Source organism: Micropterus salmoides, unplaced genomic scaffold (assembly GCF_014851395.1).
Source record: "Micropterus salmoides isolate LMB-PRFRI ecotype aquatic unplaced genomic scaffold, ASM1485139v1 Ms_hic_scaffold_19, whole genome shotgun sequence".
In the NCBI taxonomy this organism is placed as follows: domain Eukaryota; kingdom Metazoa; phylum Chordata; class Actinopteri; order Centrarchiformes; family Centrarchidae; genus Micropterus; species Micropterus salmoides.
In genome coordinates, this window is record NW_024041039.1 from 9,320,927 (window position 1) to 9,345,437 (window position 24,511).

A 24,511-nucleotide genomic window follows, 5' to 3' on the forward strand; every position below is an offset into this window, starting at 1 on the left:
CTCTTGGCACCACTCACGATCTCTGGAGGGGAAGCGAGTGGTGGCGGGAAGTGATCCAATTAGATGGATCTCACTTCTAATTAACCCCGCTGCTGTCACAAAGCTCAGTTGTTCTGTAGTAGCACCTGACATATGGTCGTGGCATGAGAGCAGGAACATACCCATTGTGTGTGTTACATTTGCGTGTGCATCTGATGTACATGTGTCTCTATTTTTGTCTGCATGTACGTATGTGTGTGTGTGTGCGCGCAGTAGTGATGTGTTTAGTCAGTATCAGCAGCAGCGCAGGGAGCCGCCCCAGCCATAGCTCATCAGCAGACTTTGCTGAGTGGCTGCTTGCTCGCCACACTGCACATCCAATGACCAGCGTTAATGAGAACTGATGCTGTATGTCAACTGTATGTGTATTTATGGACACTCTACCCACAATGCTACTGGTCTCCGCTACAACAAAGCAGTGTTATATGTTGACAGCAGGCGTACTGAATGAGTACTTAGTCCGACAAGCACTTTTTGACTTTGCAGCAGAAGTCCAAGCCTGCAGTTAAAATTGTTGTTTATTGGTATCATTCTACTTATTCATTCTGGTGTTGTTTCTACCGCTGCTTGCTTTGTTGAAGTAAGAATTTACTGGTTTTAAGGCAGGGTTTTCACTTTTATATTCACTGCCCCAGCTTATAAAGGCAGTACTGGCTTAAATCCAGAACTTTTAATGTCTTTGAATAGCTGGAGGAGGCCGACTGCATTGAAACCTGAATTTTAGTATTTGTATGCAGGGATGATAGTTTACAAAAACTGACTCCTTTAATTTTCTATGTGGTGAATAAACCTTAAATTCTCTGATTGCATCTTTTTAAATGCAAATTGTTTTTCACTCTGGAATGTGATCCTACCCAGTATCCGTCCTATCTGTTTTTAATGACAACATGGCTTCAATGCGAGTGACTTTCAACAGGATGGAGTGATAATCTGGATTGATTGTTCTTTAACATTCTTTTGTCTGGTCTGAGACTTTTCACACCCTCTGACGGTCTCACGCGTCCTCAGGGACAGTTCATGCTGTGAGCAGCTCACAGGACAACTGTTAATGTTGGAGGTGTGTGGATACACTCTCTCTCTCTCTCTCTCTCTCTCTCTCCAGTGTGTGTGTGTGTGTGTGTGTGTGTGAGAGAGAGGTGTATAGTTGGAAGAAGACAAGGGAACGTCTTGGTGTTGTACAAAGATTGATAAGATCTAACTTGACTCGGACACAGGTGTAGGATTAAGTCAAAATTCCCAAACACATTGTCAAAACACTATAACTTAATTCAGCCAGTAGATATTCTTTCACATTCCTGTTACACTTTTCCGTTGCCCTTTCATCCGTTTCCCTATTTAGTATAAAAGTAAGCATTTGGTGCAAAACAATACGGCAGCCAACCTCCAGGGCTGAACATGAAGCCAACGCGGTGGTGGTAGGTGGTTTCAGCAACCAGGTTGTTCATCCTGCCTCAGCTTCACCTCTTCACCCAATTTCTTGATTAGCCTGAGCCAAGCACTGCCAAGATGGCGGCTGCCAGTGTCTCGTGACACCTCCCACATTGACCCTCACAGCGGCTCTTCAGAAACCTATGGGCGACATTACGGAGACTACGTCCATGTTTTATATAGTTTTTGTATTTCCCAAAGACAAAGCTACTCTCTGACTCTTTTATGTGGATTGTAGCAAATAGTGCAAAATTCAACCAAGTCAAACAGCCAAAAGCATGTCAACAGAACTGAATGAGTTGACAAAACTGATGCCAGGAGGAATATGTGGAGCTGTTTGGCTTCCAGAGCCAACAAAGTCAGACACCCTGTCGACATCTAAGCCCCATGCATAACTTTCCTAACAGCTGTTCAAGTCAAGCATGGTAATACATTATTGCTTTTTTGTGGCAGTGTTGTGGATCTGGTTTGTTAAAATGCCTTGAAGTTAAAGTTTACAACTGAGTTTGTTGTAATTTAAGTGATAAAGTGAAATCAGTTGGTTTTTGGGCGTGAGTCACACAGTCTTTGTATTTTGTTCATGCCATCATTACATATCATCAGTTCCTCTCCAGACAGATGTTCATATGTTCCTCAGGAGTCACTGACATTCCCCTGCAATGATGTCACATAATCATGGAAACAAACAGGAACACTGACATCCTTTTTGTCGGCCTGTCTTTTATTTCTCCCGTCCTATTTTAGTGGGGAACATATTCTTCTGTAGATTTGCTATTTTTAAATGCTAATTTAGCTCTTCAAACAAATTAATCGTTTTCTATGTCAACCACGCAGCCATTTACCTCTTTCTCATAGTTCAGCACAGATCTACAATAATTCAGACAGAAAAATTTCATTCATTTCATTCATTTAGAGTTTGCATCAAATCATTTATCTACTCTGATGTGTCTCCACAGTGGCTGATTGCAGCTTGGGTCCCCATGCTCTGCCTTGTGAGTGCTGCCTGGCCTGCTGAGCCCGTAGGTGCTGGTGTGTCTGTACTGGGCTGCAGCTGAAGTAGGAATACTGTGACTGGTGGTGGTGTGCTCGATTCCTGCAGTGGTGGTGGAGGCGGGTCGTCAGAGGGCCCAGAGGCCCGGTAGCAGGCGGAGGGGCCTGTCCTGTCCCAGCCACACGAAGATGAACAAACTGAACTTCCACAACAACAAAACCATGCAGGACCGCCGCTGCGTCTGTGTCTTTTTGCCCAATGATGACACGCTCAATGTCATAGTCAATGTGAGTACAAATTTAAACAGTATTTTTTGTTTCCTTTGGACCGAGCCAGGCTAGCTGTTTTCCCTTTGTTTCCAGACATGGCAAGCTTGTCAAACTAGTCCTATAATAGCATACACTATTGACCTGTAAATAGAATAAGAAATTTCCCTAACATTTTATTGTTGTTTTTTTTTTTTTTTTATGGACACATTTCTGTGAGCTTGATATAATCCAATCTTATTTCCATATTGTATAGACACCTTATTTTGAAAACCTGACATTGTCACATTTGCATCCTCCTCGCGCTAAATTCATTAAGTCCGACCCAATCTATGTTGTATGTGGTTCTCGTGTCGCATAACATGAAGACTTCACAGCGTCTCTTCAGGTAGGACTCTAACACTGCAACTCTTGTCTTTGTAAAGAGAAACTGACAGGATAAAGTCACCTGCCTGTGAGCTCAGTCCGTTTCAGTGGATTTACCATAAAGGCTGGAATATGTGTGCACTCCGAATTTATGCGTGCCTAGATTAATCGCCTTCTCACAAACGAGTGACAGAAGCAGACCGTTAACATTACAGTAGTGGTTTTCTCAAGTCGGATGCCAAAGTTTATGAACGAGCGAGCTTACAGCAGCGCAGAGCAACAGCACAAAGCACAACATTAGAGGTCTGAAACATTATTATGAGATATGTAAAACTATTTTTGGTTCATTTTGAGACTATGGCAGAGCAAATTAGACTATGGCAGGCCACCATGGTCTCATTAATTATTGGGAAACACTGTGAAGCATGCACTGTGCTGCACACGCCAGATTACATAATCACATAAGCTAACTGCTTGTGCTGGTTCATAACAACATGATATAAACCAGATATTAGCAGTGGAGTAGTGTTCTTTATGTTTGTGTTGTTTATATAATGGCTAACACATGATCTTACAAAGCTGAAAGTGAGCATCCTCCTTCTCTTCTCTCCTCCTCAGGTGAAGACCCTGTGCCAGGAACTGTTGGTCCAGGTGTGTGACCTCCTGAGACTGAAGGACTGTCACTTATTTGGACTCAGCGTCATTCAGAGTAAGACTTGTTTCAGGAATTAATTTGGTGGAAGTAACCAAATGCTCCCTGCCTATGTCTGTGAAGTTCCATATGTTGTTTTGTTGTGTGGGATACACGGTTAATCTATCTTTTAATTTTTTTTCCCGTCAGCTGAAGCAAACAGCCTTTGATTTCTGTAAACTTTCTGTCCACTTTACATCTCCTCACATTTGTAAACCACTGGAGAGTGACTATTCAGTTGTGTGGACAAAACCTTGTTTTTATTGAAAAATATTTGATTTACAAGTTTACATCATGCATGATGAATGCATTCACAAAGAGTACCTGAGCCAGATGAAAACAGTGAAACCAGGAAGTTTCTTTCCTCAGACCAATAACTTGGCTGAGAAACAGGAATCTGCCCTAAACATAGCATCTCTCACCTGTATGTCATGGTGGTCTCCCAGGAACCAGGGCCTCCTCGTCCTGACTGGCTCCCTTTGTGCAGTGAGGCTAAAGTTGTTTTTTACGGTGACGGTACAGCGAGGGTCGTACCTCTGGAATGAGTCACCGTGTCTGGACTGTGGCGAGGGAGACAGCGGGTGACAGTTGTAGGCAGCTGCAAAAGGAGAGTAAATTGCTAAGGCTGTGTTTTCAGACAGCTGGCCTCCAGATGAGCCAATGACGGCCCAGCAGGTCAATTGAGCAGGAGCCAATGGGTCTGATTGTGGGACATTCCTGAAGTTCTTGTCTGAACAGCGTGAAATCCCCACGGCAAACAGAGGCCACCCACTCCCTGTGTGTCACCCTCTGTCCCCCCTGACAAGAACGTCCACAGCGGATCTGCCACACCAGACACGGGTTCAATTATGTCTTTGTTTGCTCGCTGTTTATTTATTTCACATGAAAACAATATGTCCAGCATTGATGAGCGCAAGAATGTTTTTCTGTCTGAATATTATGAAATCACAAGGAGCTGCTAATGCCCTGGCTGTTTTAAATGGCTAGTGGAAGCACCATGGATCTGAAAATATTTGTCAATTAGTCAGGCAATAGAAAAGTAATGCAACAATTTTGAAAACAAGTTAATCGTTAAAGTAATTCTTGAAGCAAAAGTGACAACATGTGAATGTTTGCTGTATTTTTAGCCCTCTGTGAGAGTAAAATGAATATATTTGGGGTTTGCTCTGTTGGTCACACAAAAAAAGCAGACGTCATCTTGGACTCATGGAACTTTTTTATTAACCGATAATGAAAATAATCGTTAGCTGTAGCCCTGTTTCTCCGTCTCTACCCAGCCATTGCTCCACATTTTTACATTCTCCTTTGTTGTACATACATATTAGCAACTACATTGATTATGAATAAAATGGTTTAGAGTAAGCTGTTTTAAATCTTTATTCAAACTGTCAGAAATTATTTTCCTACGTCTACGTTAATTGGCAAAATATGCTATTCACAAATCACAAAAGTTAAGTTCAAGGTTCAGTTCCCTCAAATGTTAAAAACATAAATCAAAACTGCCACAAATATTTCTCAATGAAAACTTTCAACAGTGAGATCTGTGGATTAGCCTGAGCCTGCATGCTGGACATTGTTGTTTTTTCAAATGAAATATTTTGATTCTTAAAGCACCACGAACAAAATGTTATTGACCTCAATTGTATCGCGATGGCAGCAGAAGTCAACGCGGTGGAGATCTTAAATTGTCCACATATATGACCAAATCTAGCTTCATTGGAAGATACCACCATTTATTTCTTTTTGTCAACGCTGTCAAATGTCTTTACATTGATGAGAATATTCAGAACATCATAATGTGTTCCTCGTTAGAGTTTAAGCATGAGTCATAATTCAAATTTGATTTTTAAAAATGCATTGAAGTTCTGCCAGAGAGTTTCTGCTCCTGCTCTTTTTTTTATTTGCTTTTAAACGGGTTTTTATAGTATAGAAACTCAGAGTTGTCAGATCAGCAGGACTGCAGCTCATGAAAGGAATCACTTCAGAAGCAGATAAAGATGGGACAGAGTGAGGGGAAGAAATGAGAAGGAACACCAAAGGCTCTGAGTACAAAAGGGAAGTGCAGAGGTTGTCTGATGTGATGGCTCGTAGGCAGTCTTTGAACAGGGCCATTCAGGGAGGATTTCTCTATGCATACACAAACATGAAGGCACCTATACATCCTCATGTACACACACCAATGACACAGAGAGTGTCTGAGCTAAACCTGTACCTCTCCTCCTCCCACAGATAATGAACACATCTATATGGAGCTGGATCAGAAGCTATCCAAATACTGCCCCAAAGAATGGAAGAGAGAAGCCAGCAAGGTATAAAATGATGTGCTGGATGATTGATTTTCATTCAAAAGTTTAACAGTGAGCAGAGAACGTTAAGTCTCCATTTTAAGGCTGCAGTAGGCAAGTTTGTAAAAATTCACAATATTTACCAGCCTAAAGGCCTTTGCACACCAAGTCTGTATTTTTCAGATGCACTTTTTAAAATTCATCATCTGATAAAAATCACAGAAACCTTGCACGCTGAGTCTGATGCGTTTAATTATTATTATGAGAAAATATACAATACGAGACACAAGCAGTGACTGAGGATGATTTTGTGGATACCTCATCTGTCTGATGCTCCTGCAGCTCCTCACGCTGCTGTCTTTCTGTCTCCTGCTCCTTCACTTTCATCCCGAGGCTGTCACCTCTCTGCCTGGTCTTGTATTTGGCACCGTGGCTACCTAAAGGGGCTGAGCTGTCTCCACACTGTCTCTGTCCCTTTCTGTCTGTGTGCTGTCCTCATCCTCTATTTCATCCCTCACCTTATCACCATCATCCACCTGAATATCTGACCTTTCAAAAGTATAGGCTATTTGCTGACAATGCTATTGTGATGTGGGAAAAAAACATATAAATTGCAGGTGTATTTGTATATGTAACTGCGATATATGACTCATTAAAGAAAAGCCTATTCACAAGAGATGCAACAGACTAACCACAGTTAATAGATCTTTCCAGTACTTCTGTAGCACAGGCTTCAGTTGGTGAGCACATGTTTTAGTCTCTACAGTCATGATAGTATCAGAGCTGGGACCTCCAGGAAGTCACAGAGAAACAGTCTATAACCCCCCTTCAAACCACAAATTGTTAATTTTACGTTTTTGTTTATGTGTTAGATAAAGATAGTTTATGTGTTAGATAATATGTTAACAACTCAGCTTTAGAAGTGTTGGAAGACATATTTTTGAAGTAGCCAGGCTAGCTGTTTCCATCTGTTTCCATTCTTGTTGCTAAGATAGGCTAATTGCCTCAGGACTCCAGCTCCATACTTAATGTACAGACACAGGAGCTGTATCTTTTCAGGAAGCAAACAAGAGTATTTCCCAAAATGTTAAACTATTAGTTTACCATCCCATAATTTTCGATAATTGGCCTGTTTTATTTTGTTTCTAACTAGTTTGGTTACATTATGTAACCAAACTGATGTAAATAAAGCTCATCTAGAATCAGAAAACACAAATTCATATTGATATTGACTCAGCTGTTGTCTTGTATTATTCTGTGTAACGAAAAGTCATAGCCAGTTCCAATTATGTCATTTGTATATACAGTATAGTGAGACAACCTTTTTGTTTACAGATTGTTTACTGATTGTACCTGTAATCAAAATGTACTTTACTTACTTTGGAACAGCAGATGAAAATCAAGTAAACTGAACTCACCAGCATGAGATTTTTTTGCTCCTTTTAATGTCGGGATCACATAGATATATATTGATGCCAGATCAGCATAGTTGGTGAACTCTTGTGTGCTGTGTTTGCTTATGTCATGTTATGTAACACCATCATACAGAGTTTCTTAGCTGCACTATTGAGGCTTATAAGTTATAAGCCTAAAGACTTTTGCCCTACTTTTGAGCCTCTATACACTTCACCTAACTTTTATTTGTGTAGGTTTTCAACTTGTTTCTTTTTCAGGGCATCGACCAGTTTGGGCCTCCAATGATCATTCACTTCAGGGCTCAGTATTACGTTGAGAATGGGAGATTGATCAGGCAAGTAAATCCCCTCAACTGACTGTACACAACTTAGAGCTACAAGTAACATTAAATACCTCTACAAACTGCTCTAACATCACTCAGTTTAACAACAGTTAACCTATAATCCGGTTAATTTTGCTGTTTTTGTCTGCCCTGCAGTGACCGGGCAGCCAGGTACTACTACTACTGGCACTTGAGGAAACAGGTGCTGCTCTCACAGTGTATCCAAAGGGAGGAGGCCTACTTCCTCCTGGCAGCCTTCGCCCTACAGGCTGACCTCGGCAACTTTAAACGTAACAAGCACTTTGGGAAGTACTTTGAACCTGAAGCCTACTTCCCTCCATGGGTGAGTACTGTATGTGGGCTCGCATGTAAACGTATCAGGGAAGAAGAGATGATTTAAGTTGACTGACTGCACATTCCTTTACCATCCTGTTCACACCAAATCACATCTGGCTCTCCTGTCCTTCTGCAACTGCACCTGATCACATCTTGTATTAATATCACAAATAACACCTCCTCGCTTTTGTTTTTTTAGTTTAATGTGTAGAACAGTTGTTTTCATCATTGATTAATCAGCCGATTATTTTCTTGATTAGCTGATACAATGAAATTTATGGTATTTTTGTTTACTATATTTTAATTGCCTTCTGGTGCAAGGCTGCGGCATGCACAAGAAGCTTAAACGTGATGTTAAATGTTAGTAATACAGTAAACACATTACTGTATTAGACTGGTAAATCCCTCTGTGGTAAGTCTGTCTGATATTCTAGTGAGTCACAGTGAATGTGAAACATTAGTGACTGAAATAGGTCTCAGCAGAAAAAGACCAAAAAGAAATTGCTGTATCACTGACTGAGAAGCTGAAGGAAGGTGTGTTTCAGTGTCGTGGCCTGCTGTGTGTACAGTTTGTGGGTCTGTAGCCACCTTTCATTAATCACGCTGACCAAACACTTCTGAGCACGAGGGATAATGAGAACTGGGACACTACGTTTATTTTTGTCCCTGGAAGTAGCACACACACTGTATTTTTGTTTTGTTTTTTTTTATCTTGAGAAATGGTCCGGCTGACATGGCTGTCCTAGCCACACTGGCACCCATCACCACCATCCTCCACCTCACTGGCTATGACAGCCACACCCTGTCTGATTGCCCTTCACTTCCTGTAATTAGCCTCCTGCTTCCTTATCGCCACTCGAAACCAGCAGTGACAGGAAATTGTTTGATGATGAGCGTTAGCAACACAGTAAATCTCCCACAGATTTAGGTGCTTAGAAAGCTTACTTACAAAATCTTCAGAAGCCACATGCAAAGTTTAGCGAGTGTGTTTTCCGGTGCCTCTGACATCTGTTTGCCCTGCAGCAGGGAGCTTCATTACCCTCACTGGCAACCTGTGCTGCCAGTCTGCTGTAATGAGTCTGTACAACTTCAGGGCGGCCAAGCCTGACATTTCCCTCTTTCTCTCCCCGCTCAGGTGATAACCAAGCGTGGCCGTGAGTACATCCTGAGGCATATCCCGAACATGCACAAAGACCAGTTTGCTCTCACTGCTTCAGAGGCGCACCTCAAATACATTAAGGAGTGTGCCCAGCTTGATGATGTCACTGTCCACTACTACAGACTCTACAAGGTGAGACATGGGACTATTTCCAGGACACAGGATCGTACAGATGCTACAGTAGATGTCTTTTCCAAAACGCATGGTGTTATGCTGATAAATCTCTTTGTGCGGATACCAGTACAAATTCTGTTGCTTTGCTGGTTTTGGGTTTGACTAAGGAAGCATTTGATATGAAACCAGATGTGACTTGGACTTCATCATATATATATATTTGATCTTTTTCAACAGGACAAGAAGGAAGTAGAGGCATCTCTTACGTTGGGACTGACTTTACGTGGTATCCAAATATTTCAGGTATTCCACATTTCTGATTGAAGGTTGCGTCTAATGTTTAAGATTTTCACATTGAAATTGATTGCTGATTAGATGTTGCTGTTTTGCTGTTTGTTTCCTGATTGATGTATTCCAAATTTCTGAAAATACTACAATATTTCATCTGTTGTATTTGAGTCTTAAAAGTTTTTTTTTATGTGAAAAAAATCTGCCATTGTCAAATTATTTTAACCTCTTTTAAGAATCTTCTAGTCTCTGTTTTATTTTATTGTAATATCTTCATATATCTAAAAATTTACATATTTAAGATGTCAACATAGTCCCTGGATAATACCTAAAATAAGTAGATAGTTGACATAAACAAGTAAAAAAAATCTTACCGCATTGGCAGATTGTACACAATCAATCGATTGACTTTAAGAGCTGAATAATATATCAAAGTTACTTCTAAAGATGGAGATTTTTTTCAGTGTGGTGCAGCAGCTACTGTTTCTTTGTTGAATTTTAATCAGCTGAGATGTATCATCGTACCTGTAATTATTGACTTCATGTGTCTGTGCTTCTGTGTTGCAGAATGTCGGGTCCGTGAGGCAACTGTTGTACGACTTCCCCTGGACCAACGTGGGAAAACTTGTATTTGTGGTGAGTCAGATGCACCATCACAGCTTTTTTAGCTATGATGGTGCATAGCCCAGAGAAATATTTTTCAAAGGTACCGTATTTTGTTATTTGTTTTTTTTCCCACTCATTCCAGCGATGACGAAACCCAAGCATCCCCTGGCTTATTGCAATGTTTTTGAAAGCCCAGCTCCAGCTCGGGGTCGTGGAAATTTTTACGCAAGGCTTCTTTTCTCCACACTGCTGTTTTATCTTAGCCCTGCAAGTCCTGGAACTAATCAGGGATTTAGACTTTTCTTGCAGTGTGCAGTGCACACACATAGACAAAGTATACTGTATACATATTTTCATCATCAGCAGCAGCATTTTCTCTTATATGATATACATGATTCATTTTATTAATTATCACTAGTGTCCCTGTGCTTCTCATCTGTGCTCTGAGTCAGCCTGTCGTTAAGCTGATCACAGTTGTCGGTTAATTTGCTTCCATAGGGTTTCTGTTATCGCAGGAAGGCCAAGAAGCTTACTATATATCTGTTTGACTGTGACAGCTTCACGTTTCCTGCCAGTCGGCTATTACTCACAATTCAGACTGCTGTTGCACAAAAACGAAAACGACAACTCTAATTCTGGCTACTTCTTTATTTTTATACAATTGAAGGGACTTTATATGCAGGTTTCATGACTGTAAGGCCCCTGAGAAACTTGCTTTGTTGTCCCAAAAAGTTGATGGTTTTGTTCCAAGAGTAGTGAGTTTTTGCTTTGGCCTAATTTTGGTGCAAACATTCGCTGCATATGCGTCTGTTCACCGTCAAGACATCCTGTTTTCCTCAGTCCTGTCTGCAACGTCGTGAGAGTGGCGTGGCTGTGGTTTCACTGTGGACGTGAAGTGCCTCTTGTGGCCCTGTCCCACCCTTCTCCAGAATAACAGGCTTTCTCCTCCACCCCACCCACGAGTCACGTCATCCAACACTGCTGCCACCACGGCTGCAGCTAAGGCCAAACGAGCCAGAGTGCGGAGCAGGGCGGAGGGACGTGTGGGTCAATAAACACCAGATGTTGCAATGGTTTCGGGGGTATTTTCTGTTCAGGATATTGGCAAGGATGACTTTAGCTCGTCTTTTTATCAAGGTTTAAAGGAAGGACGAGCGTGTTTCTGTTCATTGTTAAAAAATAGTGTAATTCAATGTTTCTGACGCATTAATGCTTCTCCTGAGCCTATGAGAGTTTGATCTACTCCCCCTCAAAGCTGAAAAGAAGTTTTCACATCGTGTGCTGCAATGTGGGTTCTGAGGCTCTGTTCGACCTCCCAGCACTCTGGTTGATGCTGGTCGGGCCGAGGGATTGGGAGTTTTCGATGTGTGTGGCCTGATTGGGAGGAATTGTTGGAAGGGGGAGAAAGCTGCCCTAAGCAGAGAGTGTAGATGGACTGACCATGTGTACGGCATGAAACAAGAAACTTTTCTAAGTGGAGTCTGAATACCTTTAAAAACTTGACACCAGGCTGCTGCTGTGTTTAGGTCTGGAATAGAGTTACCACCAGCAGGGAAGCCATTGATTCAATAGGTTTGGATTTTGCATTGTCTATTTTAAGTAATCCCCTCTCACACTCTTGATTGCTTTTCTCAGTATATGTAGCAGTCAGGTTCTTAGATGTAGGTATTGCAATGAACTAATATCATGTTTTACAGGTGTCTAATTGAACCTTTTGATAAGGTGGGAAAAAAGTTCATTAAAAAATTAAAAAACAACATTATTTCCTTACATTTCAGCTGTGTAAACAACCGCTGGCTTTGTAATCGCTGTACAGGACGGCAGTAGCTCAGTCCGTAAGGATTAGGCTAGTTCGGACCAGAGTTGCGGAGCATGGACTGGTAGCTGGAGAGCTGCCAGTTCACCTCCTGGGCACTGCCGAAGCAAGCCCCTGAATCCCCAGCTGCACCGCACTGAGTGGCAGCCCCCTCACTCTGACATCTCTCCGTGTGTTGCTATGGGTCCTGTTTGTGTCTTACGGGCCGGTGTGTAAAAATACTAACATAATAACAGAGTGAAAACATTGAGTTTCCCCTTGCAGGATTAAATAAAGTATATCTTCTTCTTCTTCATTCAGTCACACATGTAGAGATGCATACAGCAGCATTTTCAAACACTGACAGAAATCCACAAAGTGCATTGCTTTCTAGAAATTAGTGTTTACCATGATGTCAGAGTTTTGTCAAGACTGAGGGTGAGACAAAATTTGACGGAGGAAGCTGCCTCGTAATTCCCTACCCTGTTCTAGTAACTAATGCAGCATGGTTTTCCAACGACTTTAGACAAAAAAAGAGATTGAGGTAATTGTAACATTCATGTCATGTGGGATGGATGGGAGAGATAGGAAAGGTTTCCATGTTTACGACTTACAAATGTTTACGATGTCTGTACAACTCAAGACGGTTGTATGACTGCAGAATCAGTTGTGTGAAGGTTACAAATACTGTGCTTTGAATATAGCACTATATCCATACAATGTGGGTGTAATTAGGTCTGGACAATGAAACAATGAAACAATAAATATAGCAATATAATTTTTTTCAATAACAATATAACAAATGTTCAATAAATATTCAATAAATGTTTGATTTTATTACATGAATTAGGACATTATGTTATTAAGATGTTTATTTTGTTGATGAAAAAAACAGACAAAAGCATTAAACTTAATTTGGCTTGTGCATATTTGTTGACAAAGATTTTATCATAATTGTTTTGAATGTTTTGCCTCAGATTTGTGAAGTGATCCAGTGTTTGGCATCAATAATAGTTTAAACCACAATTAATCATCAGGTTTCTTCAACTTTCACTCAGGAGCAAAAATCAGCCTTTAAACTCAAAAGAAATAACTATTTGATACTTATTGTGATAATTATCGATATCGAAAGAAGAAACTTTTTATTGTGATAAACTTTTTGGCCATATCGTCCAACCCTAGGTGTAATTAGCTTAAATGATTAACTGTAGTGCAAAAACTCAGAACATCTGATCCTATATGGAAATAAGAAACAGAGTATCTTCTCTTTTCATTTTGTAATATCAAAAATATGTTGTTTTAACAGTACTAAGGCTCCTCAACATCGGTCTTATATCCCTGGAACACAGACACTCTACTTTATTCTTTATGAGTAGAGTAGTACCACTTATAAGGTCAAATATAGTATGTCTGAACTCCTCCTGAAAGTAACAGCAACATCTACAGCATGCCTGACTAAGACATGTTGTAAATAAGCCTTTAAATAAAAGAAACGAAAGCCAAGCAATAACAGCACAGGGTACAAACAGTTAAGATCACCAGGGAGATTTCATGCAACAGTAACCTGCTTTGCCTCACACAGTTTGGCTCATTCACACTTACTCGTTGCCCAGTACGATTTCAGTGTTTTACTGGTGGCCACTGGGAGCTGCAGAAGGGCAGTTTGAGGTTAAAGACAAATATTCAACTTGAAGAATGGAAGAGAATTTCTCCTTCATTTTCCCATCCAGAGTTTTCCTGCAGGTCCAAGGATTTGAACAGAAAGTCTTTCAGCCTTAAGGATACCTCTGCACAGAGAAAATGATCTTTTATAGGAAAGCCACTGTCAGTGAACTGTCATGGTATTTATGAATTCATATCCCTACAGTAATGTACTTCCCACCTTTAAGCATACTTAGATTAAGCTGGTTTCTTTTTTTAAAAAATCTGGAAAAATAAAAGTGAAAGCCTGTGGTCAGAAATGTGCGTCTCTTTTTCCAAGGCTTTAAATCCGCCCGTCGTCTTTGAAACCTAACCCTTGCAGAAATGTTTATAGGTCTGTATTGAAAACAACCCCGCTGACACTAACGACAGCTGTTATTGGGTCAAGCCTTCGCCAGAAGGCGCAGGAGAAAGCACAAACCCACCATTTTAGTTTTTCCGTGCATTCAGCCAACATGTCCCCTTCCTGGAAAATCATCAAAAATGCTCTAGAATGCTTTGTTTCAGTGTCTGAATGAAGAAATGAAGAACAGATACATGAACTGATTGTTGCATTGTGTTTAGCTAAAAAAATAAGAACAAGAACAGGCTTCATTCCTCCTCTGCGGTTTGCCTTCAGGGCTTTCTGGCATCATAATTCCAAATCTACATTCCTACTTCATTATTTTATATTATTAACTGCCATAAATCACACTGTCCTGTAATCAATGTTCATGTGCTGTCTTCTTTTGTCCTTCTCCTTCCGCTCTCTCAGGGTAAGAAGTTTGAAATCCTTCCTGACGGTCTGCCCTCGGCCCGTAAACTCATCTACTACACAGGTTGTCCCGTGCGCTCTCGCCACCTCCTGCAGCTGCTCAGCAACAGCCACAGGCTCTACATGAACCTGCAACCTGTTCTTAAACAAGTCCGTCGGTTGGAGGAAAATGAAGGTATTTTCCAACAATTGTGTATTGTTCTTTCACTTCTTTTGTGTGCAAAAACGCAATAACATGGGATTTGTAAACCTTAACCCTTTCAGTGATGGTTGAGCTTGAGCAGCTACTTTGTCAGAAATGCAACAGAGGGACCATTAACTTTCTGGCATCTCTGCAGATTTACTTATATAAATTTATATATACTTTACTTATATTTATTTATTTATATAACAAAACAAAAATTCAATAAATGTTCAAAAATAGTTTGATTTAATTCATTTGAATCACGAATGAATTAGCACTTCATTTTTCTATTATTGTTTCTTTTGTAGAGGAAAAGGGACTGAAAAAGATTTTACTTAATTTTACTAATGCATATTTTATAATACTTTTTTTTTTAATGTTCTGCCGCAGATTTGTTAAGTCATCCACTGCTGGCATCAAGTGTTTGTCATGACCATAAAGAATAGTTTAATTTACCATCTGGTTTCTTCAAATTTCACCCAGGAGCAAGAATCAGCCTTTAAACTTGAAAGAAATAATGATTTGGAATTTATCTTGATAATTATCATTATAAAATATTTGGCCCTACTTTGGACAGAAACCAGTCTTTTTCCAGTCTTTGTGCTAAGCTAAGCTAACCTGGCAGCTCCTGGCTGTAGCTTCATATATTATAGACGGATATGAAAGTGGTATCCATCTTCTCATCCAACTATATGCCAATACTTTTGCTTAGAGGGTTATAAAAGTTATAATTTTATTTTAAGGATTTTAAGGATTTCAAGTTTTTGCACATACAAATAACATAACTAAATCCGTCTATGTTTGGCTGATTCCAGAGAAGAAGCAGTACAGGGAGTCGTACATCAGCGATGCTCTCGAACTGGACATGGAGCAGCTGGACAAACGTTCCCGAGCCAGCGGCAGCAGCGCAGGGAGCATGTCTCATCACAAACGTCTGTCCCGCCACTCCACGACCAGCCACGGCAGCTCACACACCTCTGGGATCGAGACGGACAGCTTCAGGGCCCCCGGTCAGGCCCCACACCGGGCCCTACGAACCTGCAGCTCATCCACAACCAGCCATGGGAGCTCACACACTTCTGGCATCGAGAGCAGCGGCAAGGAGCGCATACTAGATGATGATGGTAAAAGTGGAGAATTTGTTATATCCAAAACAATAGACATACACATTGAGAAGAATAATAGAATAGTAAAAAATAAGACATCAGGGTGTTTTAACTGATTTTAAAATAGATATTAAGGACATCAACATTTCTTATGAGTAATAGTATAAATATGATAGTGATACTATGTTGTTCTCAAAAAGACTAGAAAGGCGCTATACAAGTACGGAGCATTACATTTACATCAATTCATTGTACTTAGTGTTTAATAACATTTCCCACATCAATGATACAACTTGCATCCATTTCATGATATTATTTCATTTGCATGTCTAAAAAAATCTACATGAAATGATGTATTTGACATTTGTGTCTGCATCTTCAGTAGTTTATTCAAATAAACACAATAAGAAGTGGCTGATTAGCGTCTGTAAACAATAACCACAAAAGCTAATCAAAGAAAGTTACAGTAAGAAACTTACACTCACAGCTTGCCAAGTGAGTTCTGGGACTAGATTAAGAGTTAAAAGTTGCTTGTATCTTAGAGATTTAGTTATGAGTTGTAATAAATCTAGGCAACATTTGTTCCTTCAGAGATTGAGATGCTGGTGGACGACCCTAAAGACTATGAGGAGCTTCATGAGATGGCTCTGGACCAGGAGCTGTGTATCCACATCACTGAGGACATGTTGACCATGTCACCTGATCAGACCAACGGATACTCAGGTACAGATGCTGTCTCACTGTTTTTGCTCATTTTACAGAAACATGTAAACCCAGGGTGAATTATTTCTTTATCTGTGAAATCATTTTTACCACCAAACAAGTCCTCACATTGAGCCGCAGAGGCTGATGAAGAGTTGTTTCATACTGTAGCTAAATTTTATCATTCGTTCTCTCCAGGACTGATAGTAAAAGACGTCAGCTCCTCCACGTCCAGCTCCTCTGAGACCGTCGTCAAGATGAGAGGACAGAGCATCGAGTCTCTGCCACAGGTAATTCAGATTTAATTCATGGGTTTCACAGCACTATGTGCACTTGCATTAGCACAATACACAATACATGACAACATCCAAAGGCACCAAGTAATGCTTAGAGAAATCCATTTAAGAAAATGCACTGTGGTAAAAAGAAAAAAAAATTGGGATCAGATAATCTAATTTGTAGTGATGTTAAACAGTTGTTTGAGAGATGCTTCTTAGGAAATGTATTGGAGCCATGGCTTACATCTTTTATATATTTTTCTCAACTGGAAGTTAAAAAAAAAACTTCCACACTGTCGTTACTGCTTTGCATACATAAAAGAAAGGATTGGGGAGTCACAAAGTAACGCAGGATTTATACTTGACTCCTGCTATATAGTTACAGTGGATGAGGCATGTGTCAGCTGAGCTGTAACATGTTAATGCAGAGCTATAAATCCATCTTAAAGCACAACTACAATAGAGGACAGTATGACTTAAAAGGGACTCCTGGACAATATTCCATCAGCGACTAATGATAATTAACTTAGTAAAATATTTTCACAGCTGACTTTTCCTTTTAAGTCGTTTGCGTTTTTGTTCGCTCATAGCTTTTTTTTCCATAATATTAGATTTGTTGCTTTCCACCTACAGACATCAGCATGCAGGAAGCCTCAGTCTTCGACTGACCGGCACAGCCAGTCTCTTGACGACATCCGGCTCTACCAGAAGGACTGCCTGCAGTGGGCGGAGCTCTGCCAGGACACCGCCCACAGCTACACATTCGGCTGTGCTCAGGAGCTGAGTGATGGCAGCGGAGGCTATCAGGGCCTCGCCGATCAGCGCACCAGCGTGCTCACCGAGCAGCACCCGTTTCCCATCAAGAGAACCAACAAGTACTTTTCCCTGGATCTGACCAGCGATGAGGTCCCCGAGTTTGTGGTGTGATGGACACGCAAACAAGGCAACCTCAGGGTGACCGTTTCGCTCCACCGTGTCAGATGTGGAGATGTTTCAGCCCTCAGGGAATGAGACAAGAGATGGATTGGAGGTGGATTCTATTCTTGGCAGCGAACAGCAGTGTTGAGTAAACTGGCAGCAAGTTGACTGTCCCTTCACTTACCACTTCAGATGAATTACACATAATAAACGAACAAACACAGGGGGATGTGGCTGAAAAGGGAACATCAAGACAAACACTTTGTTCAAGAGAACCTGTGTCTTTCAAAGATAACCCGAGCTGCTCCCCCTGTGTGAAAGGAAACAAAAGGGATCGTGTCTTCTTTTAAAAAACATTTTTATTCAAATCTGTCCCCTTCAAACTGGTTTCAAGAACCACATGTTGCGTTTGCCTGCTTTATAAAGTCATAAAAAGACTGTGTGCATGCACGTAGGCTTACAGCAGACAGAGACTCATGCAGACATGAAGAGCATATCAAAATTTTTCTCTGGAGGACACAGTGGATAAAATCACTCTGAGCTACGAACCAAAGACAAGAAATGGAAATAAACTGAAATGACATGTCCAACTTATTCTCAGTGTGCAGCCCTGACAAAAACATTAAAGTCATGGTGGGAGATTAACCCATAATCCTTTGAGAGAAAGCAGCCTTGTTTTTTCCCTCTGTCTTTTTCTATGCCACTTCATTTTACCTCAACAAGTGCAGTGTGCCAACCCGCCCCCTACCCAGACTGGATTCTTAATCATGTGAACACACACCCAATGTGCCTTCATCACACTATGCAGGAGTCAAACCCTCGCCTTGACAATCACACACTCTCACTTTAGTCATTTTTAAAACCCTCAGAATTCAAAGCTCTACATTATTTTTAAACATTGTACACCCACTTCTTTATCAGACCAGGCCGGTTTTTCAGCATCTTAAACGTTAAAAAGACTCGATTTCAAACTGTTTTCATTTCCTGTGAAATCCGATCATGTTTCCTGGAAGGAATGAAGTCAAGTAGGTTACTACATGTCCTGACTTGCGTTGAGTTTGTGGCCACAAAAGCTTTCCAGTAATCTAAACCCAAAATGGAGCCCCGTTGGCAGTTGGCCAAAACAAACAGTACATTTTGATGCATACATGTACATCTCCCTTTCTGCTCAGTTTTATTTCATTCTTGTTTTTTCCTGTTTCGTTTCATCTATCGTTTTAAACTGGAATTTGTTACATTTTTTTATTTTTCATCTTCTCGTTTTGCCTAAAATCACTTGTGTATTTTTGTATGAACTGTCCATATGTGTGTATGTTGGACAATTTATTCTGCGTGTGGTTGATTTAATTCAGTATTACAAGCAAATGTATGTGACAGTATTAAGGACGTGTGATGTTTGTAGCTCGGATCAAGAAAGACTGGTTTTTATCATCATTAGAATCTTGTGGTAAGATTCAAAGGACTGAAGCCTGTGGTAGCTGACATGATGTGTTATATGCTGTTATTTCTCATAAATCACATCTCAAATTTCAGCTGGTGTGAATGAGGACACAAGGTTGTTTTAAGTTATAACCACAAATAAGGTGTTTTTACTTGTAAATCATGCAGCTAAAATTCAAAGGGCCACAGTTACAGCTTTGTCTGAATTAAAATAGTACTGTAATGCTTTTTTAAAGATACGACCATAATATTTTTAGCTTCACTGTGGTGAAAACACTACTCACGTACTCATGTTTGAATTAGGTGGAAAAAACTGCCTCATAAACTTTATCATGACCACAGAATTACATTTTGGTTCAAGAGTAAACTCTTAAGATTATGAAATTTACATTAAACTTTCCAAGTGGTTGAAATGATCCTTTAAGCTATTGAAAAGCACCAATGAAAAAGACAGAAAAGAAAAGAAATATGCCAAATACTATTTGTTGCCAAGAGTTAGATGATGAAGTATGTATTTACTCTAAATATGAGGCTACAGCCGAAAAACGATTATCTTAGCTTACCATAAAGAAATGGGAAAACAGCTCGCCTGGCTCAAACCGAAGGTAACAAAATGAGCCTACTAGCACATCTAAAAGTCACTAATTGCCACCTGATACCTTGTTAACTGTTATCTGTATAAAAACCAAGGTGTAGAAAATTATGGGCTATTTATTGGCCCTGACAAGTATTTCCCATCGTAAAAACACATGTCGTTTCCTCACTTTGGTGTTTGTACAGACAAACAAGACGTAACGTGTTAATAAGTGAAATTTAAAAGTTGCTGGCAGGTGGATTTTGATTTCATTGGACAGAGCCAGACTAGCTGTTTTCTGCCATGCTAAGCTAACCGGCTGCTGGTGGTCAATCATCAAAAATTAACAACAAATCACGTGATAACAGTCAAAACTCCAGCTACTTTTGTTTATACGTAGCTGAGCTGTATGATGTCTAATTGTGTGTCTGTGTGGCTGTAATCATTTCCAAACTCATACAAGACTTAGTTACAGTCATTTTAGATCCCCGTTAGATTTTGTTTTTTGTGATCCCACTTCAAACCCACAGTTTTCACATACTGGCAATACAGCATCTGAACAAGGTTTTTATCAAATACATTTATGTAATACATAACAAATACATGAATATGATACTGCTATGTAATTAAAAACAATGTCTGTATTTCTTACAGTTTTTTTTCTTTCACTGTTTTAAGCTCATAAGTATTTCTTCTCATTAATGGAAAATGTCTAAAGTCGTATTTTGATGGACAATGATGTTTCTTATATTAAAACAGTATGTGTTAAGGTACATAGCCATACAGTCATAATCCATGTCCTTAAGCCCTTTAATTAGTTTGTTCTTCCTTTTCTGACTTCAATATATGGTCATACTTACACGTAAGAGTCTGTATGTCTGTGTCTATAGTCCTTTCTGTGAAAGGATCTCCAAAAATGAAAGATTTCTTTTTTTTTTTGTCACCCTGTAATTAAAAAAAAATTATGTTGTATGTTATGAAGTCTGGTCTGTGCCTTCTTGGTACTAATGCCCTCAATATCCAATAAAAAGGTACATTTATTTGCCAAAGTTTTGCTGTTTTATGGTGATTTCAAAGTGGTGCTAAGTTTCAGTTTATCATCTTTTTAAGTTTGCAAAAAGGCGATATAACAATAGAATATATAGAAAGTACTGTGAGTTATAGAGAAAACAAAAGGTTCAGTTTATTGGCCTCTACTGAGGAAGCTGTTTTCTCACCAACAACAAATATAAATTGATATCAATTAATTCATATTAAAACTACCGTAAAATATGGTAATGTGGGTTTCAGATAATATTTATATGTGGGTCCAAGAGTAGGTACTCTACCCAAAATGTTAGTTTGTGCTGCCCTCTGGTGTTAACACACTTTCATGTAATTATCGGTGTGGCCTCCTGCAGGTGGCGGTATTGTCTGACACATGAGACACCAGAAGGCCTGTCCGTTGTTCTCTTTTCTCCTAGACTCTGTGCCCTCTAAAATTCATGTATCAGCTCAGCCACATACACTTTGTCAAAAAGCAGAACATTAGTTATATGAATACACGTGTTTTAACTACTAGGACATTGGAAACAATGTGGTATAATAAATAATCCATTTCATTGTTATTTATAAAGCAGCAATTCATTACAGAAGTTATCTCATTGCAATTTTCATAGAGCAGGTCTCGACCATACTCTTTGTAACCATAAACATAATAACAACAAAGGACACGTCTGCGCTGTGGGAGCATTTTTTTTAACACAGAATAACTGTTTTAAAATGTTATAACAGTTATAACAGCTTTCAGAAATCAAAAATACTTTATTGATCCCCGAGGTGAAATTCTTGTGTTACAGTTGCACACATTGGACATCAAGGCATAAGGAATATAAATATTAATAGAAAGAAGGTAGATAAAGAAATATATAAATATAAAGACATAAATATAAAATATAAAGAAAAATATAAGTGTGAATATGTACAATAGTTACATTATTAAAAACAGGGCTTAAAGTTCTCCCGCGCTGTGCCGGAATTCCGGCGCGAGGCGTTTTTGTATTCGACAATATATAAATATGTCAGTGGAAAATATTTTTGCGTATTTTTTCTGTCGCGTGTTAGGTGTGCGAGTGCGAGACAGTCTTCCTCTGCTCAATTGGTGGCTCGGGCCCAATCCTAATGTCCCCCCTAAGCCCTAAACCCTGAACCCTCACAGATTTTACTGACATCACTTGGAAAGTGATTGAGTTTAAGAGGCTACAAGGGCTAAAAATGCAGTAAACAGGAATGGGACAGCCCTTTGCCACTTTATCACGTTACCTTGAGGACGCTGAAACACGTTGCACACTTTTTATTTTATGTTTTTGCCTTATTTTTAAGTCCTGCAGGCTCTCGCCCTACAGAGTGGAGGAGAGGTAGTCTAAATGTCAATATATATTTGTAATTAATCAACACACTATTGTTGGTCAAATAGCATCATTAAGCAAAAACTAAAATAAATTGTTGAATAAACTAAATGTGTAATAAGGTGATTGCATTCCTCTGACTTCATGTGTTCTATGCACCATCTTAAGTTAAGAAAACTTTCAACAATATTAACATCAGCGTAGGGGTCGATTCTTGTTTGTTTACTGTTTTCTTCTTCTCTTATAATGCGGTTTTGCAGTGATACTTCTCTCTCTTCCGGGCTTCCCCTGGTAACCACAGGTAGAAGCTCGGTGCCTTTCATGCAGCCCTGTGCTCCCATGTGAATGGGGAGTACCAGCAGGGCTGGGCAACAATCAAATACCATTTTAAATAGGCACAGTAAAAAAAACAATGAAAATCAATATGTAGCGTCAACATTGATATTGTGGCGGCCGCCACAAATAAATTAAAGTATGGGAAACACTGGATCCACTGTTTGGCAAAAAATAGTTTAAAACCACAATTAGGCCTAATCCATCTGGTTTCTTCAACTTTCACTCAGGAGCAAAAATCTGCCCTATAATGATTTGACATTAATCATAAGAATAATCGATTTTGAATGATGTGAAATGTTTTATCAACATTTTCAGCCATATTGCCCAGCACCTATATTTTCCACTTCAAGCACTGATTATAGGTGGTGGCAGAAAATGTTACCAGAATGCAGGAAATGAACTGTTTAATGCTCAATATTTTTCCACATTGAACGTTTTATCAAACCAGTGTACAATTATCTTTTTGGCTTTTTCTTGTAAACCCAGAATTGTGTTTCTTCGTGTTTCCTGAGCCAAGTGTATATCAGAACCCTAATCTGAGTCCCTCTGTCCCCTTCAGTTTTCAACACAAAGTTATGCTCTTGCCCCCCACCCTCCATCTTTCGTAAACCCCGAACACATTTCAGGTACAGAAATATTTCTTGCTTTAAGCCTTGTAAAGAATTGTAATGGAGAACAGTAACAGTGAATAAATAGCAGCAGAATAGCAGCAGAGAATATTGCACATACATTTTTAGACAGATAATACCGCACAAAAATAGATAATAATGTCCAGTAACTAATGCGTTTGTCAGAGACTTAGAGGGAGGAGCTATAGAGCTTGATGGCCACAGGCAATTCTTATAACTTAATACTGGTAAACTGACAGAAGTTATCTGTTTCCTAGCTGGACCTTGCCCTGAGCTGAACTAAAAGCCTTCATCCATCCTCCTCATCATCTGTTAAATCTACTTCATAAATCCAATTTGGCACTTGACTCTTGAACAGCATGTGAAGCTCAGCAGAGGGACAAACTCAGACTCATTGTGTCTCAAACTGAGATGGAGATGATTATTTTGTGCTTTTATTTCATCCTGCCCCTACAGTTTATGACCGGCTATAGCAAGCTCATAGGTCTAATAAGACACTGATCTTTCTTTACAACACAAGAGCAGTTTCTTTCAACAGGCCAACACTATGATAAACAGCTGAATAAGTCATATAGTGTCAAAACAAACCCTGTAACATTAAAACATCCACTTGCAAACATATAATAAATTATTTATATACAGTTTAAAATACACAATGTGCATTAACATGTACCATCATCCCTGTCAAATATAAATCATCCACACCTCTGTATAAACATGTTTACATACTGTATGTAACTTATGACAACAAATATTTCTTTGCAGTATTTGTACTTGTTTAATTACAGAAATACTTGTACAGACAGATACATTTTAGTGTTGTTGGTCATTGTTGCTTTATATATATATGTTTATATGTATACACCTATTTTTCACATACTTGCATGTAGAATTGTTTGTATTTTATGTCCTATACTTGTTTTTGTTTTTTGGCTATGAGTCTATTTCCGAATTCCTTGTATGTGTAGATATACTTGGCCAATAAAGCTGGTTCTTCAAAATCAAAATCGAAATAAACTAGGCTTATCATCTAGGATGGATCCCAACTATTTATACCGATCTGTGAACAATTGATCGTAAGAGAAAGACAATAAAACTCCTGTGCCATTTAAATATTAGGGAAACAAATGGTAACATAAATGTTAAGCTTATGTTAAGATTTACTATTTGGGGTCATTTACCAAAACAAGTAGCCATAGAAGTGTATAAATCAGTGAAAATATTATGGGAAATTTGTAAAAACTACAAAACAGAGAGAGAAACCATTGTGTAACCAGGACAGTTAAAGCAAGAGAGCTATATGAAGTTAAAGTTAGCTAGCTGATGATATAGCCACAGCTAGCTAAAATAATAATATATACTTATTGGGTTTCCCTTAGCTGTAATCTGTTATTTAACAA

At 39.4% G+C, this 24,511-nt stretch overlaps 1 protein-coding gene across 2 annotated transcripts in view; it reads left to right on the forward strand.

Annotated features, from left to right (window-relative positions):
- Positions 1-20,808, forward strand: part of frmd6 (FERM domain containing 6) — a 66,754-nt gene extending 45,946 nt beyond the window's left edge. The window contains exons 2-14 of one of the 2 annotated variants that reach the window (XM_038728663.1): positions 2,424-2,745; positions 3,709-3,799; positions 6,011-6,090; positions 7,740-7,816; positions 7,961-8,147; positions 9,276-9,431; positions 9,651-9,716; positions 10,269-10,337; positions 14,558-14,732; positions 15,557-15,865; positions 16,439-16,570; positions 16,748-16,839; positions 17,461-17,754. In XM_038728663.1, the coding sequence (XP_038584591.1) occupies positions 2,647-2,745; positions 3,709-3,799; positions 6,011-6,090; positions 7,740-7,816; positions 7,961-8,147; positions 9,276-9,431; positions 9,651-9,716; positions 10,269-10,337; positions 14,558-14,732; positions 15,557-15,865; positions 16,439-16,570; positions 16,748-16,839; positions 17,461-17,754 (1,827 nt within the window). In that variant the 5' untranslated portion in view covers positions 2,424-2,646. Of the gene's footprint in view, positions 1-2,423; positions 2,746-3,708; positions 3,800-6,010; positions 6,091-7,739; positions 7,817-7,960; positions 8,148-9,275; positions 9,432-9,650; positions 9,717-10,268; positions 10,338-14,557; positions 14,733-15,556; positions 15,866-16,438; positions 16,571-16,747; positions 16,840-17,460 lie in introns of both variants that reach the window. The other variant, XM_038728662.1, reaches the window with a different exon arrangement.
- Positions 20,809-24,511: the final 3,703 nt, after the last annotated feature.